Source organism: Sus scrofa, chromosome 2, assembly GCF_000003025.6.
Source record: "Sus scrofa isolate TJ Tabasco breed Duroc chromosome 2, Sscrofa11.1, whole genome shotgun sequence".
NCBI lineage: Eukaryota > Metazoa > Chordata > Mammalia > Artiodactyla > Suidae > Sus > Sus scrofa.
In genome coordinates this window covers 42,674,129-42,698,874 of record NC_010444.4, presented here as the reverse complement: position 1 = coordinate 42,698,874, position 24,746 = coordinate 42,674,129, and the positions used below count along the sequence as shown (strand labels likewise).

The window sequence follows — 24,746 nt, the reverse complement described above, 5'->3', positions numbered from 1 at the left end:
ATACATCCTGATTGCCCATTTTAAAATGATGAGTCTGGGGTCATACAAAAAAAGAAATAGCTCATAGTATGCTCTTCATTCCTCACAAATCTTAACATTAATAAGTACAAGGGCCCAATGAAGGTCAGTCAAATCCATTTGTTCCTTAATAGCGATTATGCTCAATTAACAGTGAAGTGCTTTTATGGTCTAGTTCACCTAAGGAAGAGCAACAAGAGAATAGATTGCTCTCTATGTCATACACACCGAGCCCTTCTGGCCATTCTGTGAACTCAAAAATCTCCTCCCTTCACTACAATCTTGCCCAAGTAAAGTTTCTAATTTTGAGAATTTCACCACGAAAGCTTTCAAATTTCCTTCTAATATGTCAGTTATAGATATATAATGGTGTAATAAGAGGCTCTCTGTAATCTAGAAATTTTTTATATAACATCTCTAGTTGTCTGATTTAAGTTTTTACAGATAGAACAGGTAAGGCTGGAAATGATTCCTTAGAGACTATGTTGCTTATAAAACATCTATTATCTACCTATCTATATTTACATTTCCAGAAAAAGGAAAGAAGGCACAAAACTGTCACATTTACCACAGACAGCAAATAGAAGTCTAATCTGGCATAGGATATCCTCAATTCTTATGCATTGCTCTACCTGAAGACAACACACAACCTTGGATTGATGGCTCAGTTACAATCACAGAGTCCATACTTTCTCTCTGGGGAAGGGGGTAGTGTTAGTTTTTATTTTTCTCTCTTAATTTCCAGAAATACAAAAACTCAGATTTATATTCATTTCTTGCCCTACTATGTCATTTCTCATGGATCCAAGAGAACAGTGCCCATAAGGATTTTACTGTCAATTTCAGAAAGCAAAATAAATAAACTATAATCAACTTCACATACAAAAATATATTAGTGCAAGAACAAAAAATAAGAAAAGTATTTTGGTAGAAGCATTATTAAAAAAAATTTAATACAACTGAAGGCCAAATATTAACTCTGAATTCAAGAGAAAATTTTTCCTCAACTTATTCATGGATTACACGGTTTAATCCTGGCTAACCCACAATTATGCAAAAATTACTAATTAAATACTGGAACTAACAAAAAAATTCCTAAATTAGTAGTCATTTACAAAAATGTTCTAATTCTTTGTGTTTCAAGGTAAATGAAACTCTTCTGTTATACCACAATAATCTATCTATGCTTGACTTAGGGCACATTTCTTCCCAAAAGTTTTATGAACCTGAGAATATTACAGTCTAGGTATTCTCAGTACGTTGGAAGTAAAAACAAATCAGAGTTAAATTATAATCAAAGCAAAGTTTACAAAATAATTTCCAATCATTTTATTAAATAAGGTTTCCTTATTTTCTAGGGTGTTAATGAAATATAAAGAAGATAAATGAAATGCATAATTATTCATTTCTAATTTTTACCTGATTGTACAATTTTATTAGCAAAGGTTCATAATTTATATTTTGAATCTGAGAATGTGGTTTACACAGAGTTATACTATTGAACTCAATTTGAATCACCTAGAAAAATTAATGCCTAAAGGTCATAGGAATGTAGTCATACCAAAATAATACTTTAAAGGTTAATAGTATAAAAAATAAATGTCATCACACTGAAAGCTATATTAACAAAAGGAATAATAGCTTGAAGTTGTTTTTCTTTAAAAAGGATATATTTCTCTTAGAAAGCAAGGGAAACTTCTTATTGCAGAGGACAGACAGTGGGATAATTTGCATATCAAGATAATTAAGGCATATTCATTAGATGTGTTCAAGAAAAATTAGATATGTTCATGGAACGAGCAAAGTAGGGTCTTTCCTACTTTGTGTGGGTGGTTTTACTCAATAATCTAAGAGAGCCCTTACAATCTCATCTCCAAATAAATAATGGGAGCAGGATTAGTTATGTTAAGCTGACTTTATGGAAAGTAACCCACTGGAAATTAAAGTGGAGGTAATCTAGAGGAGTGCAAATAAAATCCCAGCTCTCTCTTCCCAAAGCAATACGCTATCATAGGCAGCATCATCTGACTTATCTAGAAGGACCCTAAGATTCACATCTCATTCTAATCTTGAAAAAGTTCAAATTAGTCAAGTAAATGCATGCTATATAATATATGCATTACTTTCTACACTATGTTGCTTAGATCATTACAGAAATGCGGAGATTTCATCACTAGTTATATTCCATTATAGTGATGTATCTAGGTTATCAATGGTCAAGAAGGAATTCTGTACAAAAAAAATGCGAATATTAATCAGAACCACTCAGAGGTTGAAATTTGCTTGTGAAGTTCTGTTTTAATTAGAAAATTATTAGTGTCCTGAGATGAGCTTTTTTTTGCTATTTCTTGGGCCACTCCCGCGGCATGTGGAGATTCCCAGGCTAGGGGTTGAATCGGAGCTGTAGCCACCGGCCTACACCAGAGCCACAGCAACGCGGGATCCGAGCCGCATCTGCGACCTACACCACAGCTCACGGCAACGCCGGATCCTTAACCCACTGAGCAAGGGCAGGGACGGAACCCGCAACCTCATGGTTCCTAGTCGGATTCATTAACCACTGCGCCACGACGGGAACTCCCTGAGATGAGCTTTCAATAATTAATAATAATCAATTTTGACAAGAAGCTTATTTTAAAAAAAAGGGAGTTCCCATCGTGGCTCAGCAGAAACGAATCTGACTAGCAGCCATGAGGATGCAGTTCGACCCCTGGCCTCACTTAGTGGGTTAAGGACCAGCATTGCTATGAGCTGTGGTATAGGTCACAGATGTGGCTCGGATCTGGCGTTGCTGTGGCTGTGGTGGCTATAGCTCCAACTTGACCCCTAGTCTGATAAACTCCATATGCTGCAGGTGCGCCCTAAAAAAAAAATCTTCTACTACATTTGAATGTAATTTAAATCTATCAAGAAAATAAAACCTGAGTGGAATAGGCCTGCTCAAACTATTCCATTATACTAGATCATACTAGATTTTCTATTAATAACCAGGTTTCATTTTAAATAATTATTGAATGATGACTTTTCCTAGGTGTCTGGAAATGCTACAAAGCCAAGCTACAAATGAAAATTAGACAGGAAAAATCAAACCACAGTAGCAGGCCTGGCATCACTATGAGACACACTAACAGCATACTGGTGAAAGAAATAAAAATGCAATATTTATAAGACATAAATGTATCATATTAAAATAAAGCAAATTAAAGGAATATTAGCTGAATCTCAGAAAAAAATAATCCTTATGAACACAGAGAAATGCTGTAAATTGTAAGTGAATGTCAGTGATGGAGATCATTAAGAGATTCATGTTACAGTCAGAACTCTGTCAACCCCAGTCACTGGATGTTACACAGCCCAAAAGATTAAAATAAAAATAAACATGGCATATTCCATCCCTTGAAAACATTCTGTATACACAATTTCATTCCACTGAGAAAAAAAAAGAAAAGAAAAGATACTGGGCTCTGATTTTCCTTGAACTATCAAAATACAAAAGAAATGCAAAAAGTCTTTGCACAGATGTAATAAAGTACTGGATTTTTATATTTTGGCAGGTGCTCAGTATGCAGCCCACATAATCACATGTTAATGACTGGAGTGTGTTAATCAGCATGCATACCTGATTCCTTCTTGCCCAAGGGGGAAAGAGCCAACTATTTCAGAGCATGTCAATGTTTCTACTTTTGATAAAGATTTTGATAATATGCTAGGTAAGTAAGAAAAGTCTTCCAAAAAGAATATTTAGAAAGATGTATTATATCAAGACTAATGATAAAATAATTCAAATTTCCATAAACATCGAAATATTTCCAAGTAGTATGCTGTTAATCACTTTGCTTGAACAAACCAGATTTAGGAAAGTGTTTTAAATACACATTTTAATAGCAGGAATGAAACAATACACATAAGCAGAATATGAATATATAAATGTGATCAATGTGTTAGCAGTAGACAATTCACTGTATATTTCATTATCCACCCCCATGTCATAAAATATGGTTTTATTTTTGGTCCAAATTGTAAGTAAATTTCTGTCTTTAAGCTTCTGAGATAAGTTTAAAAACAGACAATACTGTGTTCCAATATAGTTTCAAAGTTGTAGAAAATGAGACCTCTCCCACAGAGCTTCTTGGAGAATGCTGTTTCATGACTCAGCGGCAATGACGAATAATTTCACTTACTACCAGAAGTCTAGCGTTGATCTTTAAATTGAATGAATTTCCAAAATCCAAAAATGAGAACAGTAGTAACTAAATTTCTCAGGAAATCTAAATCTTGATAGTTTATGGATTTTTTTTTCCCCAGTGCTTCATAGATCAATCAAATACCAAAAAGATGAAAATAAACCTTGCATAGTTCTGACCAGGTGGACTAGTGGGTTTAACTAAACTTTCTAAAATGCAGTCTCAAACTTGCTGTACAGCAGAAATTAAAGGAACATTGTAAATCAACTATATTTTAAATTTTAAAAATTAAAAATTTTTAATAAGATTGAAGAAATAAATTTTATCTGGGTGCTACCCACTACATTAAATGACTAAATATTACAAAAAACTTGGTAACAGTTCACGTTTTTAAAATCTTTTAATAGGTGACCAAGTTAGAAATCTTTTAAAAGTCAGTCACGACATAAAGCATGACTGTGAAGGATTAAATCCTTACTCAAAATTCCTGGACTATATTACCATGTAATGACAACAACACCATTCCCAGAAATGGTACAAAGTCCACACCAGGATTTTTACGACTCAAAGCAAACTACATAGAACACTCCAGTTGATTAGCAGTTTCACTGGACTGAAAGCAAGAAAGGCAAAGAGGGGAAATTGTTTACAAGCAGGAAAATATTGTTTCCAACAGTCATTTATTAAATACCTCAGCTTGCCTATCATTATTTTATTTCAATTACAACAAAGGACATTATTGCATCTTTTACGTGTAGTGGAAAAATTATTTTTAAAACTTTTCTAGAAGATAAAACTTGGGGGAGTTTAAGTAAGTCTATAAAATAAGAAGTTCTGATATTCTGGGGCTGAGGGTCCAGTATGGTTACTTCCACTTAGTTAGACTAGCAGTTAAAAGCCAAATGCATATAATCTCATTCTGGCTTAAAATATGTATCAATATGAGCATGCGTACATCAGTGCTCGTGCATGCAGAAGGTCCCACTTACAATCCTGTCACTTTGGGGATCTTGTAAGAGATACTATCTCTGCTTAGCCCATGTCCCCATAACCTAAGTCAGAAGTCACCTGCAAACAGTTCCTGCTGGGCCGAAAGCTTCTGTCCTCTTACGGGAGCATTCTTGGTCCCGAAGGAAGTCTAACCCTTCCTCTCACCCTGGTCTCATTAACTTCACTTCCTGTTCATTCTTGACTAAATTTCTGCTTGCATGGACATTACGTAAAATATTCTCCTCACCCTCTATGTGAATCTTGTCTTCTTCACACTCTATGGGAACTCCTCAAAGATTAACTTCCCTAACTGCCTGCTCCTCCACATCATCAAACACCCACCTGCAGCACAACAGTTTTCCTAATAGGTGCCCTTGCTTCTGGTGTTATCTCTCATAATCCATTCTCTACATAGCACAGTTAATATAATCATTTAAAAAAACATAAATCATGGTAGCCTCTTGCTTAAAATCTTCCAAGAACTTCTTCCTCTTGCACTTGAAGTACAGTCCAAACATCTCATTGTAGCCTATGAAACCCCATAGTATCTGCCTGCTTCCTAGATTTCATCTCATACCATTCTCTCTCTCACCCGTTCCACTCCAGACACTCCATTGTTTCCTACTGCTCAAATACACCGACCAAAAGGTTTTTGCATTTCTATATACTCTGGGTATCTTCCCCCAAATTTTTGCATTATTCAAATCTCAACTCAGTCACCTCTTCAAAAAGACGTTTCCTGGATTATTTAAAGCAGTCACTCTCAGTGACATTTTCTTATTCAATTTTCTTCATTGTACTTACCATTGTCCACTTTGTGAGGGGATCATATCTACCTTAGTCACAAGAATTCCCAATGTTTGGAACCTAGTAGGTACTACATACTAAGTAATCTTTAGCAGATAATCACTACACACAATATCATATGCCAGCCACTAAATATTACTACAAAAGTGCTCCTTCATGCTTGTTAACATTAAAAAGAAGAATACATTATACATTTTTCAATGGAAAAATAATTGGAATTTATTCTGTCTAATGAATCAGTTCTAATGGGAGGAAAAACACATTACTCGGCAAAAAAGGTGCTGCAGAAAAGGTGCTGGTACCATAATGAAAATAGTTGTTCTACTTAACAAGGAAGGACAGTGAATTCTTATTTATACTACCTTCTGAGACTGCAAGTGGATTCTACCAATTAACACAGCATGGAAAATTTAAAACGAACATTTTGGTGTCCATAATATAAGTATTGGTAATTAAAATCAGAGTCTAAAATTTTTTATTTTCAATTGGTCTTGGAATGATGATTTCTAAAATTTCTATTCTCTAAAATTTCTATTCTCCTTTGCTTATGCTACAATGAATTCTTTTGTTCGAAATTGTATAGTCTCATATTTCGTTGGAGTACAACATCAAAGTAATTAATGAGAATTTTAACATCTGAAGATTTTTTTTCTAATCAGGAAGTGGGGATTGGCAGAACTTTGTCTTTACTCTGTCTCACAGAAAAGCTCCTCTGTGGTCTTGATATTTCAAAGTAAAACCCTTCCTGAACCAGAAGATAAGAAACCTTTAGTGCCTGTTTCTAACTGTCCATGAGTGAGGGCTATCACAAAAAGTAAATAACAATGGAAACAGAATAAAGCGCTGATAGAATCTTTGTTATTGTTTTTATACTTTCTTTTGAATTTTATTTCTCCACAATGATTTTATGAGGTTCAATTACAGTGAGTAACAAATAAGATCCTTGTTGAAGAGAACTACAAGTTTCAGTTATCTTCCTAACAATCCTTCTGGACTTAATACTTACTTAAAAATAGAAGGAGATTAAACTGCTTATTAAATTTTACTCTAGTCACAGTCACTTCACCCCAACACATACACTCACTATATGTAGTGAGTATATGCAAGATTATCCAAAAACCTAAAATCCTTCTATTATTTTTCTTTGCTGTAAAGAAAAATTTGTCACTGGTATGTATGATACTTGCCATATACATCATTACAGGTCTGATGATACACTTGTTCTATATTATTGAATCTATCAAGCGAAAAGGGAGCACAAAGGGAATTTCCAAATGCAGCTGCTATTTCCCATTTGTTAAATCCCTTTATTATACCATATAAGTACACAGCTGGGAAATACTATAGAGTGGGAGTTAAAACAAAATATTTTGGCTTCCAGACATTCAGAATACACAAAAGCTCCAGTGGAAAGTAATGTTTGATATCAGAAAGTTTGAAAACATTTCCAGCAAGTATGATTTCTTTTATATTAATGTAACATATATGTAAATTTAATCTATTTATACTACCATAAATCCCAGTTAATATAAATTTGGTAAACAAATTACATTATTAGTATCTATTTTCTGACAAAATTTTAGATCATAAAACTTTGACAAAAACTCACCAAAGCAACTGCCAATGCACGAACTAAATTTCACTAAGAAAAATAAGTAAAGTGTATTCTAAAGAAGCAAAATTTGACTTGTATTGTTTCTGTCTCGACCTATATTTTCCAGTATAGTTATTTTGATTTGTCTATGGCTGTATTTGGCATAAAAGCTAAAATAAATCTTGAACTCATCCCTTCTCTCTATCCCATCTGCCTCCACACTAACCCAAGTCACTATCATCTCTTACCTGGACTTCTGAAATAGCCGCCCAGCAGGTCTTACTCCTTTCACTCTGTCTCCTCCCAATCATTTGTACTACAACCAGAATTACCTTTTTGAAATGTTCTTAAACCTTTCAATGGCTTTCCATTGCACTTAGAATCAAATCTCACTTCCATAATGTTACCTACAGGTTTTGCTGGATATATAGCCCCTACCAATCTCTCCAACCATATCTGATGTTACATTGCACCTTTGCTCATTACAATTCAGCTACAAGGACTTATCTCTCATTTCCTAAAGCTCAGCTATATTTTCTCACCTCAAATATTTCATACATCACATTTCCTCTGCTATTTTTACTCTTTATTCTATTCTTTGCCTGGCTAGTTTCTATCATCCTTAGGTCAGAGAGGCCATTCCTACCTAGCCATTCATTCTAAATTAGGTTTATCTCATTATGTTCTCATGTAGCATTCTGTTGTCTTAACTACACCACAATTTTAATTATATATTTGTGTGTATACTTATTTAATTTCTGTTCCCTCTCCTAGATATAAGTTCTAAGATGACATAATCATGCATACTTTGTTCCCTATCCAACCAGTACCCAGCAGAATGCTAGGCCCAGAGGAGGTGTTCCCTAAGTATTTGTTGAAATAAAAATAAAACAGGAGTTCCCGTCGTGGCGCAGTGGTTAACGAATCCGACTAGGAACCATGAGGTTGCGGGTTCGGTCCCTGCCCTTGCTCAGTGGGTTAACGATCCGGCGTTGCCGTGAGCTGTGGTGTAGGTTGCAGACACGGCTCGGATCCCACGTTGCTGTGCCTCTGGCGTAGGCCGGTGGCTACAGCTCCGATTCGACCCCTAGCCTGGGAACCTCCATATGCCGCGGGAGCGGCCCAAGAAATAGCAACAACAACAAAAGACAAAAAGACAAAAGACCAAAAAAAAAAAAAAAAAAACAAAACTTAACTTTATTATCTTGCCCAAAAGCCAGTGGAAGCAACTGGATATCTATTTCATTCATGCTGTATTGAAAGTATAAAGTGAACCACTTAAGTTCAATCAGAAAAACAGACTTTTAGCCTTGCTTCGTTATACCTGCTCTCTTCCCCCATGCAAGGAAAACAAATCTTCCAGTGGGTCTAACTGCACAATGATGATCCCTTCTGAACCTAAAGTTAGTCTAGGACAGTCTTATTTTTCTTCCAGTCCCCTACTTCTCATCTACTGCTTCAGAGTACTAATTGTGCCCGCACAATCACCTGAAAAAGAAAAATGTCTGCCTCCATAAATTATGGAATTAAGTCTTTGAATTAGTCTTGAGCCATTAATAAGCATAAGACAAAAATTTATAAATACATCAATAGTAGTAAAAGTATTTTTAAATATTATCTTATTTTTGTTAAGGAATAAAACTTTTCCTCATTTCCCACTTAAAATATTTCTCATTAAATTCAGCCAAAAGTTAAGAAATATAAAATGGAGTTTAAAATTCCTCATCTAATAAAATATATTAATATTTTAGTCAGTTCTAAATGCTAAAAAATTGAATATTTTCGCTCTAAACTGGACAATTAATGTTACTGACTATGAGGTCTGTTCTGATGGTTACAGGCAGAACCTAACATGGGAAAGCTGGCTAATACACTGCCTATATTTGATATTGTTTCTACCTTTAGGGCGAACTCCTGTAGTTTGACTGAATGATACTCAGGAGCTTTATAAGTCCTTTTGAAATTAATATATAGGTACACAAGTGAGAAAGCTTTCTTATAATTCAAGAATGAATGTTAAAAATTATAACATTTTTTTTATCCTCACTGAAGATGTATTCACGATATGACCTCATTCACACAGACATGTTTGCTTAATACAATTTTTCAGTATTAATATGCAACCCCACTTTATTGATCATACTTATTTTTTGTGGTATTATCAAGTTCACCACCTTAAATAAAGAAAATCAGGTAACAAGATAACCAAACCACCTCCAAAATTAAATTAAATATCTTTTGAAAAGTTTACCTAAAAATGGACGAAAACTAAACCACACACCATTTTCCAATTTTTCCACTAATTAGTATATTAATAATATACATAGTGGTTGTCTTCATAGCCTGAACAAAAATAACTCTAATGATATGAGTTATTTTTGAGCTTTTTCTAAAATATCTATTTGTGATGAGCCCGTAACAAACACACTTAGCGACAGTGGCCAGATTTTTAAAACTCACCATTCTTTGCTGAGACGACAGAACGCTGTCCCAGTCAGCATCTTGTTGAATGGTACTGACAAGTGTTGGTAGCTCCTCAGAGTGAGGTTTGTTGTGCATTATGGGATGCAGAGGCAGATGGGAGGCCACATGTTGATCACTGCCTTCTTCTTTTTCTCTTGAGGTCAAATCTTGGGTCATCGCTTCCTCTCCATCAGCTGCACAGGCAAATGGAGAGGTGGCTTGCTTGGAAGACATTCTTCTGCAGAAGAAGGAAACAGCATGGATTTTTAACAGGGCTGTCAATGACAAAAGAATAAACCATCCCTTAAAGTCTGACTAATTCAGGAATAAAGGAAAGTTCTCTAACTTCAGAGGTGTTTATGATCTACTCTAAACCACTAAAAAAAGAACTCTTAGCTTACCTGTGCCACTTTCCCTCTCTGCTCTTAACTCAGCAAACTTCTTCCCAGATATTGCTGCCTATTTTCTTACCCTATCCATGACTAAAATTTTTATAGAATAAGTTTTTATAATGTATAGTATATGTATGTATTTCTCCTCCCAGTTCTCCCAAAAAGATTATAAACTTCTTGAGAGTAATTCAGATGATAGTTAGCAAAGGGAAAAAAAAAAAAAAAAAAAAAAGAATGAACAACAAATGAGCCGGTTTGGAGGATGAATTGAAATTACAAATATACGAATTTCTTTTATGATTTTGTAGGAACAAAGGAAGTCTATGTAAGAAAATATAATCAGGAGAGTAAGTAATCTATGATGAAAGTTCTAAACAAACTTGGTCCTGACTTCTTAGATTACACCTTGCATTACAAGTTCTAGGCCTAGCACTGTTTAGTGCCAATCTGATCCTTTTCTAAAAACTTTCAAGCTGTGTCAACTGCTGTAACTAAACTTTTAAGTGACATATTGATTGAGTAGCTGTTAATGTTATATTTGTCTTCAGGTAATTTTGTGATATTTTAATTGAGTATATTAAATAACTATGCCTCTGTTTTATATTAGAAAGTATATATAGGATTCAAAGCACTTACCTTACTCTGCACAATTTTTTTAAAACTGAATATTCATTTATATATCCACAAGTAAACATCAACTACACTCAGCAAAAGGTCTTCCTTTTGTGCTTTCCTATATATCAGAATATCATAATTCTTAAACAGAATTTCAAAACTTTTAGAATATCACTTTAGCAGGTGATTTTCTTAGCAAAATGTTTAGAAATAAAACCACCAAAAGTTTTTAACTTAAAAGAAGAGGAAATTGAGTATTTTTTCCTAAAACTTTACATTGTTTTTGGTTCATAGCATCTTTAGCTCTAAAACTGCTGTGTAACGAAAGGAATAAAATCTCCACCTTAATTGCTCTTTAACATTAATTGATTTCATACCATTTTTTAAAAAATGCACAAATCAGTTAACATAGGAAACCACATGAGCATTTTTCAAATTAGCAAATCATTAACTTGCTAGTACTGTTTCTACAGACAAATAAATACTGATTAAAGGGTCTAGAAATCTGAGATTAACAGTTAAATTTACAAATCTGTCACATGCTTTCATGAATATTGCAGTGAAGGAAATATCAAGTGCAAAGAAAAATAATTAAGTTAATTCCAATTTAAACAGTAGTTTTTATGTAGCAGCCCATGTTTCACATAGGATTTAACAGCTAATGCTAAATTTCTCACAATTAATGAGGGGGCTCAGATTTAGTATCTTACAGTGAAAAAAATTAATATAAGATCAGCTAATCTAATTATGCACAGTTCTAAATAAAAGTATTATAGGCTTTTGAAGTGCTTTGAAACATATTAAAATGCTGATACCTACTTATAATAATCATTCTACAAATAACCAAAATGTAATCTATTAGACTTGGTAGTAGAAAATAATATGGAAGAAAGTACAGAAGTATGTCTATATTTTCTTTAAGAAGAAATGAAATGAAATGTTCTAAAGAGTACTATATCAAAGAATCAGATAAGTGTATCCTTGACTAATTCCTAACAATACTGACAATGGAAAAATGTATATGCACTTAAGGAAAATGATACAACAGGATGTTTCTTAGTATACAGGAATCATCCTGGAGCTTACTTCATTAGCCTCATAAATACTATACTAAAAACAGGCAAATTATAACTGTTCTGCAAATTTATCAAGAGCTTGCCATAAACAATAAGAGTGTTTTCATAGTTCAGATAATAACAGTACCAATAATGTAATCATTCACATTAAAGACAAAAGAATGAATTTACTGCTGCTTTTTAAAACAGCTAAATACAATTGAAAGTCATAATCCAAAACTCAGAGTGACTTTAGTTCCCCACAAACATCCTCTTATTATAAAGTGACTTGGCTCCTTCCAATAGCAATATCTGTGATTGTTGCTTTAGTATAAATTAATCATGACACAAAACCCAAAATGAAAAGTCTCTTAAGAATAATTTCAACTATAAACTGCACCAATGAACAATAGTGCACAATCCTAATTAAACACAACCACGCAGCTGTAAAAATAGACTAAATCTGTCCAAAGCTATGGGTTGAGTTTAAAGGCTGGTTTGTTAGAGTGTTTTCTTAAGGAAGGCAGGGCCCTCAGTCTTAATCAGCCAATAAATTATTTCCTGCAATTACATTAAATAGAAAATTATCTTCAAATGGGGAGTGTTAATTGAAAATCAAAATTCAGAGGGAAGTTTAGAAATTACACGCTGAATACAATTAGTGAGGAAAGGCTTCACCTCTACTTCATCAACAGTCTTCTGGTGATTCCTCCAGTGACCATTCAAGAAAGCTACCAATTTATAACATCACACAATTTGTCTTTTATTTTGCACCTACAAATACAAATGTGTATCAAGGTTGCAAATAAAAGATAGGCTGCCAAAAAAAAAAAAAAAGGCAATATTAAATCTGACTGTTCATCCTCAGTTCACACTACCATTAAGGGACAAGGGTGGGGGAAGGCAAGACAATAATGGTTAACAACCAAGGAAGGCATACTCAACTTCAAAATCCCTCCCGTTAGTAAGGAATTAATATTTTTGTTCTAAGGATATTTTTCCATATCATATTTTATTTAATTTCTTGATTTATACTGAGTTCTCAATATGCTGTCAGCAGAGAAAGTAATTTTTGTTCTTTTAGCTACATGTTGCTCTTCTGTACACATTCCTTTTGATAACATTGTTGGGCTTTTCTCAGGTTTGTTTTCATTGTTGGTTTTGTTATAGTTTTTTATTGTGGATGGTGGTTTTTTTGTATTTTTAAAAGGAAAATGTGCAGAAGTTCTTTTTAATGCAGCTTGTTAAATAAGTCTTAGATTTACTGATTACTGGATTCAATTTACTGATTATTTTTTGCACAATTATTTTGTTATAGAATCCTTCAATTTACTATTACATCCTCATTCTTTGCATTTCTTTACTTTAGCTTTCCATTTTACTAGACCAAACTAATCTGTATTCTAGAAGCTACAGATACTTGACTTTTGGTAATGCCTTTACTACAATCATTGCACCATGGCTATTATCCTTTAGAAACTCATAAATCAAATACTCATTTGTTTTAATATTTTAAAACATCACATGGGGTGCTTACTTTTATTTTTAATCCTCATATCAGTAATTTTCCATTACAAAAACTTTCACCCTCAGTGTATCAGAACAGTATCTTCTTTAGCTGCTGCCATATACAACTAATAAACAAAAGAATTAAAATCCTTGTGAAAGTGGTCAATTTCTATGTGACTTAACTTTGTTTTATTTTTTGCACTATTATAACTTAAAAATCATTCAAATGAATTGTTTTTTTTAATTTGTATTAAAAAAAAATCTCCCTAGTTATACCCCCTGAAAACAGGGGTTTATAATGGAAGTGCTGACACAACCCTAACTAAAGCAGCGCAAATGTTGCCTCTATAATACACAAAATCAAGTTCTATTATTCTAAACTATCCTCGCTCATGGGATTTTTCTTTACTGTGCTCCCAGCCAAACTGCTGAAGCATGAAAAATTTAAATGCAATCAAATGCGCCCAATTCTACTTTACTAGAACAAGTGTCTACAGTGGTACAATCTTAAAAGGAGATGCAACAGATTTGTTTGGTGTTTTTTTTTTAACTGTTTATTTATAATACAGTGCATTGGAGATAAAATAAAAGAGGAAATTACACTCACATGGTACCAGTGTATTGACTACACAGAGTACATTATAATCAGAGAGAAAAACTACATTGTCAACTTATCACATTGGTTAAACAAGATGGTTTTCTGGGGCATAGCTATTATCAAGCAAAAACCTCCAAAGAGAATTACATATCTTTGGGACACATAAAACTAAATTCCCATCATGTGTTCCCCGAGTTTGAAATGTCTCTGCCCAGCAGATCAAGTGAATTCCCAGGATGCCAGCCATTGGGAAGAACTTCAGGGATTAGAACTTCTGAAAATGAGATTGTAGGAGATAAAGTCTCCAGTAATTGATAATGTTTTCTAGGAAGCCAGTAGGAGTGCCTCTAGGAAGATAATAATTATTTCTCTCCAAAACTGCAGTATAAAATCTGAATGATAATAATTATTTCTCTCCAAAACTGCAGTATAAAATCTGAATGTTTAGACCATTCAACCTACTCAGAAAGTAAATTTACTTTGCTCTTTAACAAGAAGTCAATATTAGCTGGTACAAGACTTGATAAGATGGTGAGGACTGGATATCCACACATTAAGTCCTCTGTCTCAGAAAAATCTTATTTTCTAGAACTTTAAATCTTCCTTATTTGATGGTGCTATTTAAAAAAAAAAACAGATGTTTTTATGTTAAAAAGTCAGGATTATTTTAAAACAACTTCCTCATAAGGCATAGTCACTTGAAATTACTTTTTTTTCTCTATACTATTGCTTGGGAAGAATTCACCTCAAAACTATCATTTGAGGAGTTCTCTTGTGACTTGTTTGAGATTGAGATAATTATCCAAAGGAGCCATTGGATTTATTAGAACAATATTTTTAATATGGTCTTTTTAATATTTTCATTACTTCTAAGATTATTATCAAATGGCATTCACTTTTTAGATGATTTATATTTGCTCAAAAGAAGCCCTGTTTCTAACATAAAGCAACATTTTAACAGTTGGTTTACCTAAAGAAAAAATTAAAAATTCAGGCCAACGTTCACATTTATTTTCGCAACTCAGCCCAAGGCTACCAAGGTAGATTTATTTCAGTCAGATAATTCACTGTTAATTTAATGCTGCAATTGATCTGATACTTGAGAAATAAACAACTAATTTTCCAAAAATATAACACAGTGCCTCTCATTTTAAGGAGCATGAGTAACAGATATGTTCAGTTGCCAAAATGCACAATACCCAGGAACCCCTACAAAGGATGTCAGTCCACCCAGCCTAGGGCCAAGAATGATTTAAAAACCTTTTTCCTGCACTTCCAATTCCCACGTTTACTGCAGGGAGAGTGGACAGGCCCAGGGAGAGACCATGATTACAAACATTAAAATGAGAATAACCCTTTTAAAACTTTACTGTCTTCATTCAAGGAAAGCCTGAAGGTTGTTATTGATTCTTTGTATTATTTTATCCAGTACTACCTCCTGTCCCTCACTCCACCTCCAAACTTCCCTAGGCTTTTGCCAGGTTTTTCTCTCTCCTCCATCTGTTTAATAAGCAAATAAGAAAATCCAATGTTGGGGGGGTAACTGTTTTCAGAGCTATTTTGAAGAGTTATAAACCTATTTTTTAAAATTTGTAGTGGTTCTATCAGAGCATATATGGTAACATATACAGATAATATCTGTTAGAAGAAAACTCACTGATTTGAGTTAGCTGTCAAATCAATAGCAATGAAGCAAATGAAATATGCTTGAAGCCCTTGAAGTATGTCTGAGAAGGGGCTTAAATTAATAGATTTTGACTTATCTAAGGCTTCTAATTTTTTATACCAAAGCTCCAAAATTGTCTTCAAAGGCCTTCTGAGGTTCTTACAAAACAGGGACTACCTGGAACAGATTCTTCTCAAGTCATCAAAGTTTGTGTTTCTAGAGTTTATATTTAGCTGACAATATTGCTGTCACTTTATATAGCTTAAGACTGTTCTTTGGACTAGAGCTCATATGTCTTGGAATGCTTTGACTCATGAATTGTTTCTCCTGATAATGTTACATCACGTAACCACCTCTGTCTAATTGGTTAGTATCTGCTGGAAGAGGCAGGCAACCAGCCTAATGACTGGCCTGCCTGCCTGACTGCCTATGGAAAACCTATAATTATTACATGTGTCTCTGAGTATCCAGTTTCTTCCTGGGATCAAAACAACTTGCCTTCCTCTCTCTATACTTTTTGCTTAACAGAAATAATACTGAATTTTTTTCTCCTAGCTTATCTACCAGTAACTTGGGATCTTTGCTTTGGAAAGCAGGCCAACAATACATAAATATAATCAGTCATCTAACAAGAAATAAGAGAAAAACCAAACAATGGTTACTATAAATATACACTAAGAGGATTTTAATCAAGCACAATGACTTCATAGCTCAAAGGAAAGACCTCTATGTGGCTTGAGTGAAAGAAAGCTGTCTAAAATAATAGTAGAATGAATGTATTTATATATATTCACTTTGAATCTCCTCTTTACATGAAATGAGAACCATAATTTTTAAAGTGAGTATCAAACATGTGTCTTGGTCAGCTTGAAACCAATCCACTGGTATGGAAGCCCAGTTACAGGATATCTTACCCAATTATCAATAAATACTTTAAACCAGAAAAATAACTTCTCAGAGAGAAAGAGTAGGTTGGAAGCTGTAACCATACTTTTCCATTCTCACCTCTATTTTCACTTTTTAATATTGCCAGAATAAAGGAAGAAAAATGGATATTGATACTATATAGACAGTTTCAAAAAAGGAAGGCTCACACATGGTGACGGTGAGCAAAATTATACAAAGAAGCTAACCTCTGAGGTTCTCCTTTAGCTAAATAAAGCAAGCCAGAAATTCCTCTCTTTCATGTAATGAAATAAGGTATAAATTTGAAGTTCTTATCGAATAAGAGGAAGAAGACCTGGAAGAAGAAGAAGAAGCGGGAGGGAAAGGGGACAGGATGGAGAAGGAGAGGAGTGGAGGGAGGGACGAAGGGGAAGGGGGAGGAGAGAAACAACCATGGCTTTGCAGTTCATTTTCAGTTTGTCTACTTAATGAAAACCTCATTGTACAACCCTGAAAACCATTTCCAGCAGGCAAAGTATTTCTGATTCAGCAGAGGTTACACAAGCATCAAAGCAGTTAAATATAGGTGCCAAGCCACATTGCCAGGAGCTCTTAGTACTGTGAGTTAGTGTTACCTGACAGCTTAGTGAATATAAAATTACTTGTTTCTCCAATTGAAGACAATCAAATTGTCACCTTCCATTGTAATAATGCACAACTAGTGATCAGCAAAGTGCAAACATAATTACCATGAAGAAAACAAAAAATCAAATCTAAATCTCTCTACAGAGTAAACACATCTATCTGGCTTCCCCCAAAAAGGAGTGCATTTTAATGCTGAATGCTATGATGCAATCTTCGTTATTTAACAAGATGTATTTATCTTACATTAAATTAAAATGGAAAATAAGAAAGAGCAATTAATAAAAAGTAAATAAAAATACCAATAAGAGCACTCCAACTTTCCAGACAGAGTATATAAGGCCTACAAATTGTATCACTGCCACATGAGCCAATACTGTTAAGTGTATGTTACCATCATGACCATTATAAAGGCTATGCTTTCAGAGATTTGTTTCTACCTAGAAACCTTTCAAAGGGTTAAATAAGACAGGTAGTATCCAACCTCAAGTGTTTGTCTTAATTTTTTCTTAAAAGAAAAAACTTATACTTTATTATTGTCTTCTAAAGCAGCTTGTATTTTCAGGATTGAAAATGCATCTCACAAAATTGATTTAATATCTCAATCCAAGTTTAGAAGAATAACAAAGCATAGGGTACATGTCTAACACTTTTATTACTGAGACACTCAGCATTTCAAATTCTTATCCAAATCTGGTGGCCAGATTGGCCCATTATGAAAGTGATTTCAGTAACCCAAACCTGGGTTAGAATAAAAAGCCCTGAAAAATTGACATGGCTCTCCCATACTCTGAAGATTCCTAAGTAATCTATAAAAATACAGACATTGTTCCAAACAAACTGCTTTCTTAAAAGCTCTCTTAGTAAAGTGATTTTATGTCTATCTAACTCAAAATTTTAAACATTCAGATTTACATACTTCCTTCCAATATGGTAAAATCTTCCCCATTCCAAAACACTCCTAACATAGCGGTTTTCTTCTTTCAACAATAATGAATGTCCTCCTTTTCATGAAAAGATATTCAATATCACTAATTATTAAAGAAATGCAAATCAAAACTACAATGGAGTATCACCTCATACCAGTAATAATGGCTATCATGAAAAAGTCTACAAATAAGTGCTGGAGAGGGTACAGAGAAAATGGAAGCCTCCTACACTGTTAGTGGGAATGTAAATTGTTGCAGCCACTATGGAGAACAGTGTGGGAGTTCCTTAAAAATCTAAATGATTCAGCAATATTCAGAAAAGACAAAAAATCTATTTCAAAAAGATACATGCATTCCAGTGTTTATGGCAGCACTATTTATAATAGCAAAGACATGAAAGCAACCTAAAGTGTCCATCGACAGATGGATAGATAAACAACATGTGGTATGTATATAGAGAGATAGATACAGATATAGATAATGGAATATTACTTAGCCATAGAAAAATGAAATAATGTCATTTGCAGCAACATGGATGGATCCAGAGATTATCATACTTAAATGAAGTAAAGCAGGAAAGATAAATACCACATGACATCACTTATATGTGGAATCTAAAAATTATACAAATGAACTTATTTAAAAAACAGAAATAGACTCACTGACATAGAAAACAAACTAATGGTTCACCAAAGGTGGCGGGGAGGGGTAAATTGGGAGTTTGGGATTAACGGACAGACACTACTATACATAAAACATATAAACAACAAAAACCTGTGATATAGCATAAGGAACTATATTTAATGGCTTGTTATAACCCATAACATGTATATATTCTGGAATAGAATTATATATATAATATATATAATAATTCTGGAAAAGAATATATATATTTATAATTGAATCGCTTTTCTATACACCTGAAACTAACCCGACACAGTAAATCAACTATTCTTCAATATTAAAAGGAAAAAAATGTCCTCCTTTTTACCAGAAAAAGTGTATCTTATTTGCAGATAATGCCTGATAGTCCATTTTTCCTGATACGTCTATTCTAAATAATTTCATTTATAATCCTCTAACACAAAATGTATCAGTTGAAGAAGGGGAAGCAGAGCAGAGAGTGAAAGAGGAATGAATTAGGGATCATTAACAACATTAGTCCCTGAATTGGAATCTTAGCATTTAAATTCAGACATTTGTAATCAGATAGATCATTCCTTAAATCAATGCTTTCATCCTTTATAAACCCAAAATGGGTAATCAATCTTACATTGCATTGCAGTTCCACCTTTGCTCCATTTTATTAGGAAAGAATAGAGGAGAGGGTGTGATGAAGGCACTGGGCTGACTTTGTGGCAAATCAAAAGCACATTAAAGATGGGAGAAACAGAAAAAAAGGAAAATCTAAAGTCTAGTTGCAAGTTTTATTGTGATTTGAAATAAATTTCATACCATTAAGAGAAGTCTGCATTCAAAAAATAAGACTTTTTTAAAAAAAGGATCTTTTTCCTTCACCTTGCCAACTTTCAAGTACAATAATAAAGGTTTTTTCCCAGACGATCTTATTTATAAGCTTAACACAATAAAAACTCCCCACAGGGGGGTTAAATCAGTAATTTTTAACATCAATGGTGAGTAACTTAATAAGTTCCTAAGATTATGATCTTACATAATATTCCTTACAATACGGCAATAATTACAAGTATCCACCGAAAGAAGAAAAGGAAATCAGTTCTCAGAGAATGTTTTTCAGACCCACAGAGATAAATGGGTGCGTGAGTATCATGAAAAATAAGTAAGTAAGGGGGAAGAAAAACAGAAAGCATTAAAAGATTTTTTTTTTTTTTCCTTTTTCAGCCACACCTGCAGCATAAGGAAGTTCCCAGCTGCGACCTATGCCACCGCTGTGGCAATGCTAGATCCTTAACCACAATGCTGGGCTGGGGATCAAACCAGCAACAACACAGAGTCAAGCTGGATCATTAACCCAATGAGTCATGGTGGAAACCCCTTTGTTTTTGTTTTTTAAGTTTATTCTATACATTCTGTGAGGATAGGCATCATGTCTGCCTTGTTCTTTACTGGATCCCCAGTGCTTGGCCCAGTGGATGAAACATTACAGATAATCAATAATACTGGGGGTAAAACGGTGAGGAAAAATCAGAGGTAGAAATGAGCAAATCGTTTTTTGCTAAATTTAAGGTGAACAGATAATCACAGAAAATGCCATTCACATGTTAATGCTGTCAATCTAAAACATTATTCTTTATATTCTTTTTTACCAAATATCTCATTCTTTAACATCTAAATCATGTGATTTTTATTTATTTATTTATTTATTGTCTTTTTGCCTTTTCTATGGCTGGTCCCACAGCATATGGAGGTTCCCAGGCTAGGGGTCTAATCAGAGCTGTAGCTGCCAGCCTACACCACAGCCACAGCAGCCCTGGATCCGAGCCGCGTCTGCAACCTACACCACAGCTCACGGCAACGCCGGATCCTTAACCCACTAAGGGAGGCCAGGGATTGAACCCACAACCTCATGGTTCCTAGTCGGATTCGTTAACCACTGCACCACGACGGAAACTCCCTAAGCCATATGATTTTTATATCTATTTCCCCAACAATGAGCTCTCCCTCATCTCCCTGAGACCTACAGTCCTCTAATGACTGCTTGACATTTATACCAAGATGTATTTTACTATGTCATATTCAACAAAACTTAAAATTAGATTCATTATTTTCCTCGACACCCTCCCCTCACACATTCACACCCAGAAGAGTATCATTCTCAGAATCATCCAAATTCAAAATAGGAACATTCTATCCATCTCCTCTTTCTAATTCTTGCTCCTTATTGCCAGCTTGTCTTTAAACACCATCAACTCTTTCTTAATGTTTCTCATGCTCATACCGTCTTACCATACTCATAATCACCTTAGTACAGGGCTTTATTATATGTCATACCTAGACTCTTACAAGAGACTGTAAACTGATTTCCCTAATTTCAGTATTGCCACCTCCAAATCAATCCTACTGCCCCTTCCATTATCGGGCCACTCTCTTAATCAAGAAAAATCAGTGGCTGTCCCCTGATGACAGAAAAAGTCCAAACTCATGACCCTGGCATTCGAGGCCCTCCATCCAGATCCAATTAATCTTTCTAAACTTATCTTCTAGTAGTCTACACTTTAACCTTCTACTCCAACTAGACTGATAAATTAATTCAGACTCCACTTATTGCTGTCTTCCAGCCTTTGCTCTGCCTCTCTCCCTATTCCCCTCACCTTCCTTTCTGATCGCTAGGAAACCAACTGATCCTATTCCAGGTAACTGTGAGCCAACCCTTCTTCTAATCACTTCTGATAAGTGCTCTGAAATTTTATTTTTTATATAGTTCATTCTATACTTAATGCATACTATCTTATTCAATCTTTTAAGATATATGCTATAATTACATTTTTAAGTGTAACTTCAACCAGATCACAAAATTTTCAAGGGCAAGAACAAAATACTATGCTTCTCTGTATACCCACAGCACTTAGTATAGTATTTTGCACAAAGAAAACACTCAATAAATATATGCCTAATTATATAAATTTTATTAAGTGAATAGTCAGAAATAAATTTAGGGTGGGATACTTAACCAGAGGATTTAAAGTAAAGCTTGTAGATCTCTGTGCATACTTTGGTTTTTCAGGGCTGCCTCCTTTTCCTCTACCCCTGGCCAATTAAATTCACTGCATATTTTAAAAGTTCTACATATTCATGGTAAAGACAAAAACAAAAACAAATCATAACTCTACATTGTTGGAAACATTCAAAAGATGGATAGATGGATGGACAGACAAATGGCTATGGATGGATATATATAAGTTGGAGAGACAGTTGAAAAGATACAGAAATAGTATTTGTCAGCTGTTTAGAAAGCACCAGTCAGTCCCTTTGCTGAGCACTGCTGTATGTATTATCTCACTTAGTTCTCAAAACAATTATAGGAGTTAGATAATGTACATTACCCCTGTTTTACAGATAAGGAAACCAAGGTACACAAATGTTTATTAAAAAAAAAAATTAAAACTTGCCTAAGGTCATATGTAGTAAGTACAGAAGGCAGAATTAGAACTCAGGTGGTGACTCCAGGGCAGATGTTATTGGAATTAAAAGATAACTGATAGTAAATCTAAATTAAATGAATCATTAAACATTTTCAATTATCATCTGAATTTTATTTACTAGTTCATATACTTCCTGTAGAATATTATTTTTAATATTCCAGTTAGATATTCTAGATATTCACTTAATCCAAGCCTATTCAAAGAATTTTCTCTCTTCAATTTTTCCCTTTTTCCTTCCTTTCTACTTATAGAGTTCAAGGTATTTAATTAGAGGTTAACAATTATAAAAGGAGGGTAAGTAGAAAGGAGTGAAGGTAACACTCTAACCAATTCATTTAACTCTCTAGCAGTTTGACACCAAAAATGGTTACAGAAGTAGTTAAATCTACTTCTATTCCAAAGGTTCACTCTAGTTTTCATACATTTTATAATAAATATTTGATGGTTACTAACTGTCCATGCTTGCCCTTGCATACTTTTTCAGTTAGCCTAGATGATCAGCATTTAACTATAATTCTTACATAGACAATTTTGAGACAAAATAAGGATGTCACTGCCCATTTACTTCAAGGTCCAGCAAAGTCTGAGATCTGATTTCTACCTTACAGTTCTTACCAGAGAAGCCATACCAGGAGCATCAGATACAACTGGAGCTGTTTCACTACAAAAATAAGTATTGAGGACAGCCTCGAGGGAAAAGAGATGAAGTACTTGAGCAGTGTATATTTAACACACCACCCATCTAGAATTCATCTCAGAGAGGGCAGAGTTAATTTAGACATCCTCTTAAAAATCTGACAACCATATAACATTACATACACCCTAACTTCTGGGGAAAAGAAATAGAAAAAGCTCATACACAAAGGCATTCATTTTTATAAAATGTAATTGTCTGTGAAAGCTGAAGAAAGGTTTTCACTACCAACCCAAATTTCCACATTTTTTATATACCAGTCTAGTTTCACAAATAAAGTGCTGCTATCTTGCATTTTTTCCCTCCCTGCCTCCATCACCCCTCCCCATTCTTTGTAGCTATTTGCTTTAAGTTTCTCACTTGCATTTGCTAGTAACGTATTATCATAAACAGCTCCAGGAGAATATGAAAATCCAATTGTTTCCATGAATCACTGCACAGAATTGTTTGAGTTATCATTATAAAAGACAAGTATAACTACCCACTGACTTGCACACAAGGAATTCTTTACCAAGTATCTATATATACACACCTATCAAGCTACAGAAGTTCTAGTTTTCCCAAGATTTGTTATGGGAAAAAACCTTGCATTGTTTACCCAGCTTTGTTTTTTTCTTCTCATATAAGCATCACTTCACATTTTCCCCAAATAGAAACACTTTTACATGTCTGATCTATTTTTTTAAATTTCTTCAAAAGTAAATCTTTTATTTGTATCCATGGTGCCTAGAACTGGAAAACTGCCACCAGTCTTAACATAATTTACTACCAGAAGGAAAAGTGTAGATTCATAAAAAGGTTTAGAGTAGGGACTTAAATCCCAGCCCTCTCATTTACTAGATCTGTGAACTTGACAAGTTACTTAACCCTCTGAGGCTCCATGTCCCCATCTGTAAAATTAGAGACAATGCATCTTCCTGAAGATTAAATGAATACATGTGCAAGTACTACTTAGTATTTGTAGATATTTAATGAATGGCAACTTCCTTTAAATAAAACTACACAGAAAAAAATAGTTTAACTCAAACAAAAATCCTTAAAGAAAGAGATTCTGAATTTTTACAAATAATAATAAATGAAAGTGCCGTGGAATAGTTCTCCAGTGGCAAAATACCCACGACCCAAAGCTAAGCGGACCAGAGACTAGGACTATGTCAATAGGGTAAAATACATAGAATACTACATCCCCAAAGGGGGAGGCATGAGAGGGAATCACTCACATAGAAGAAACCAAAGCATACAACATCTGCTGCTGCTGAGAACCGCATTTGTGAAGATAACAGAGTCGTGGACTCTGGGTATACATTCAGACCTTCTGCTATTAACCTTTTTCCTTGATTTTCAACCAAAGTAGCCCCCACATTTCAAAGTCATACCCACCTTCTCAGAATTATTTTTTAAACAGAAGCAGTATTTCAGAATACTGGAATACCTATCAGTGTTTAGTTTGACAATAAATAAAATGTCTAAGGTATTATATCCTTATGAAATGCACCAAAACCTTTCAAAGCTTGATTGATTGTTTTTCTATTTGAGAAACAACTGCCCTGATGGATCAGTACTCCCTGGCCCCAAATTTTAAAT

At 34.2% G+C, this 24,746-nt stretch overlaps 1 protein-coding gene across 50 annotated transcripts in view; it reads right to left on the bottom strand.

The window, feature by feature from the left end:
• SOX6 (SRY-box 6) overlaps positions 1–24,746 on the bottom strand; it is a 621,434-nt gene that overhangs the window by 369,950 nt on the left and 226,738 nt on the right. For all 50 annotated transcript variants that reach the window (XM_021085342.1, XM_021085322.1, XM_021085335.1 and 47 more), the window contains one exon: positions 10,054–10,294. In XM_021085342.1, coding sequence (XP_020941001.1) covers positions 10,054–10,290 — 237 coding nt within the window. In that variant the 5' untranslated portion in view covers positions 10,291–10,294. The remainder of the gene's footprint in view (positions 1–10,053; positions 10,295–24,746) is intronic.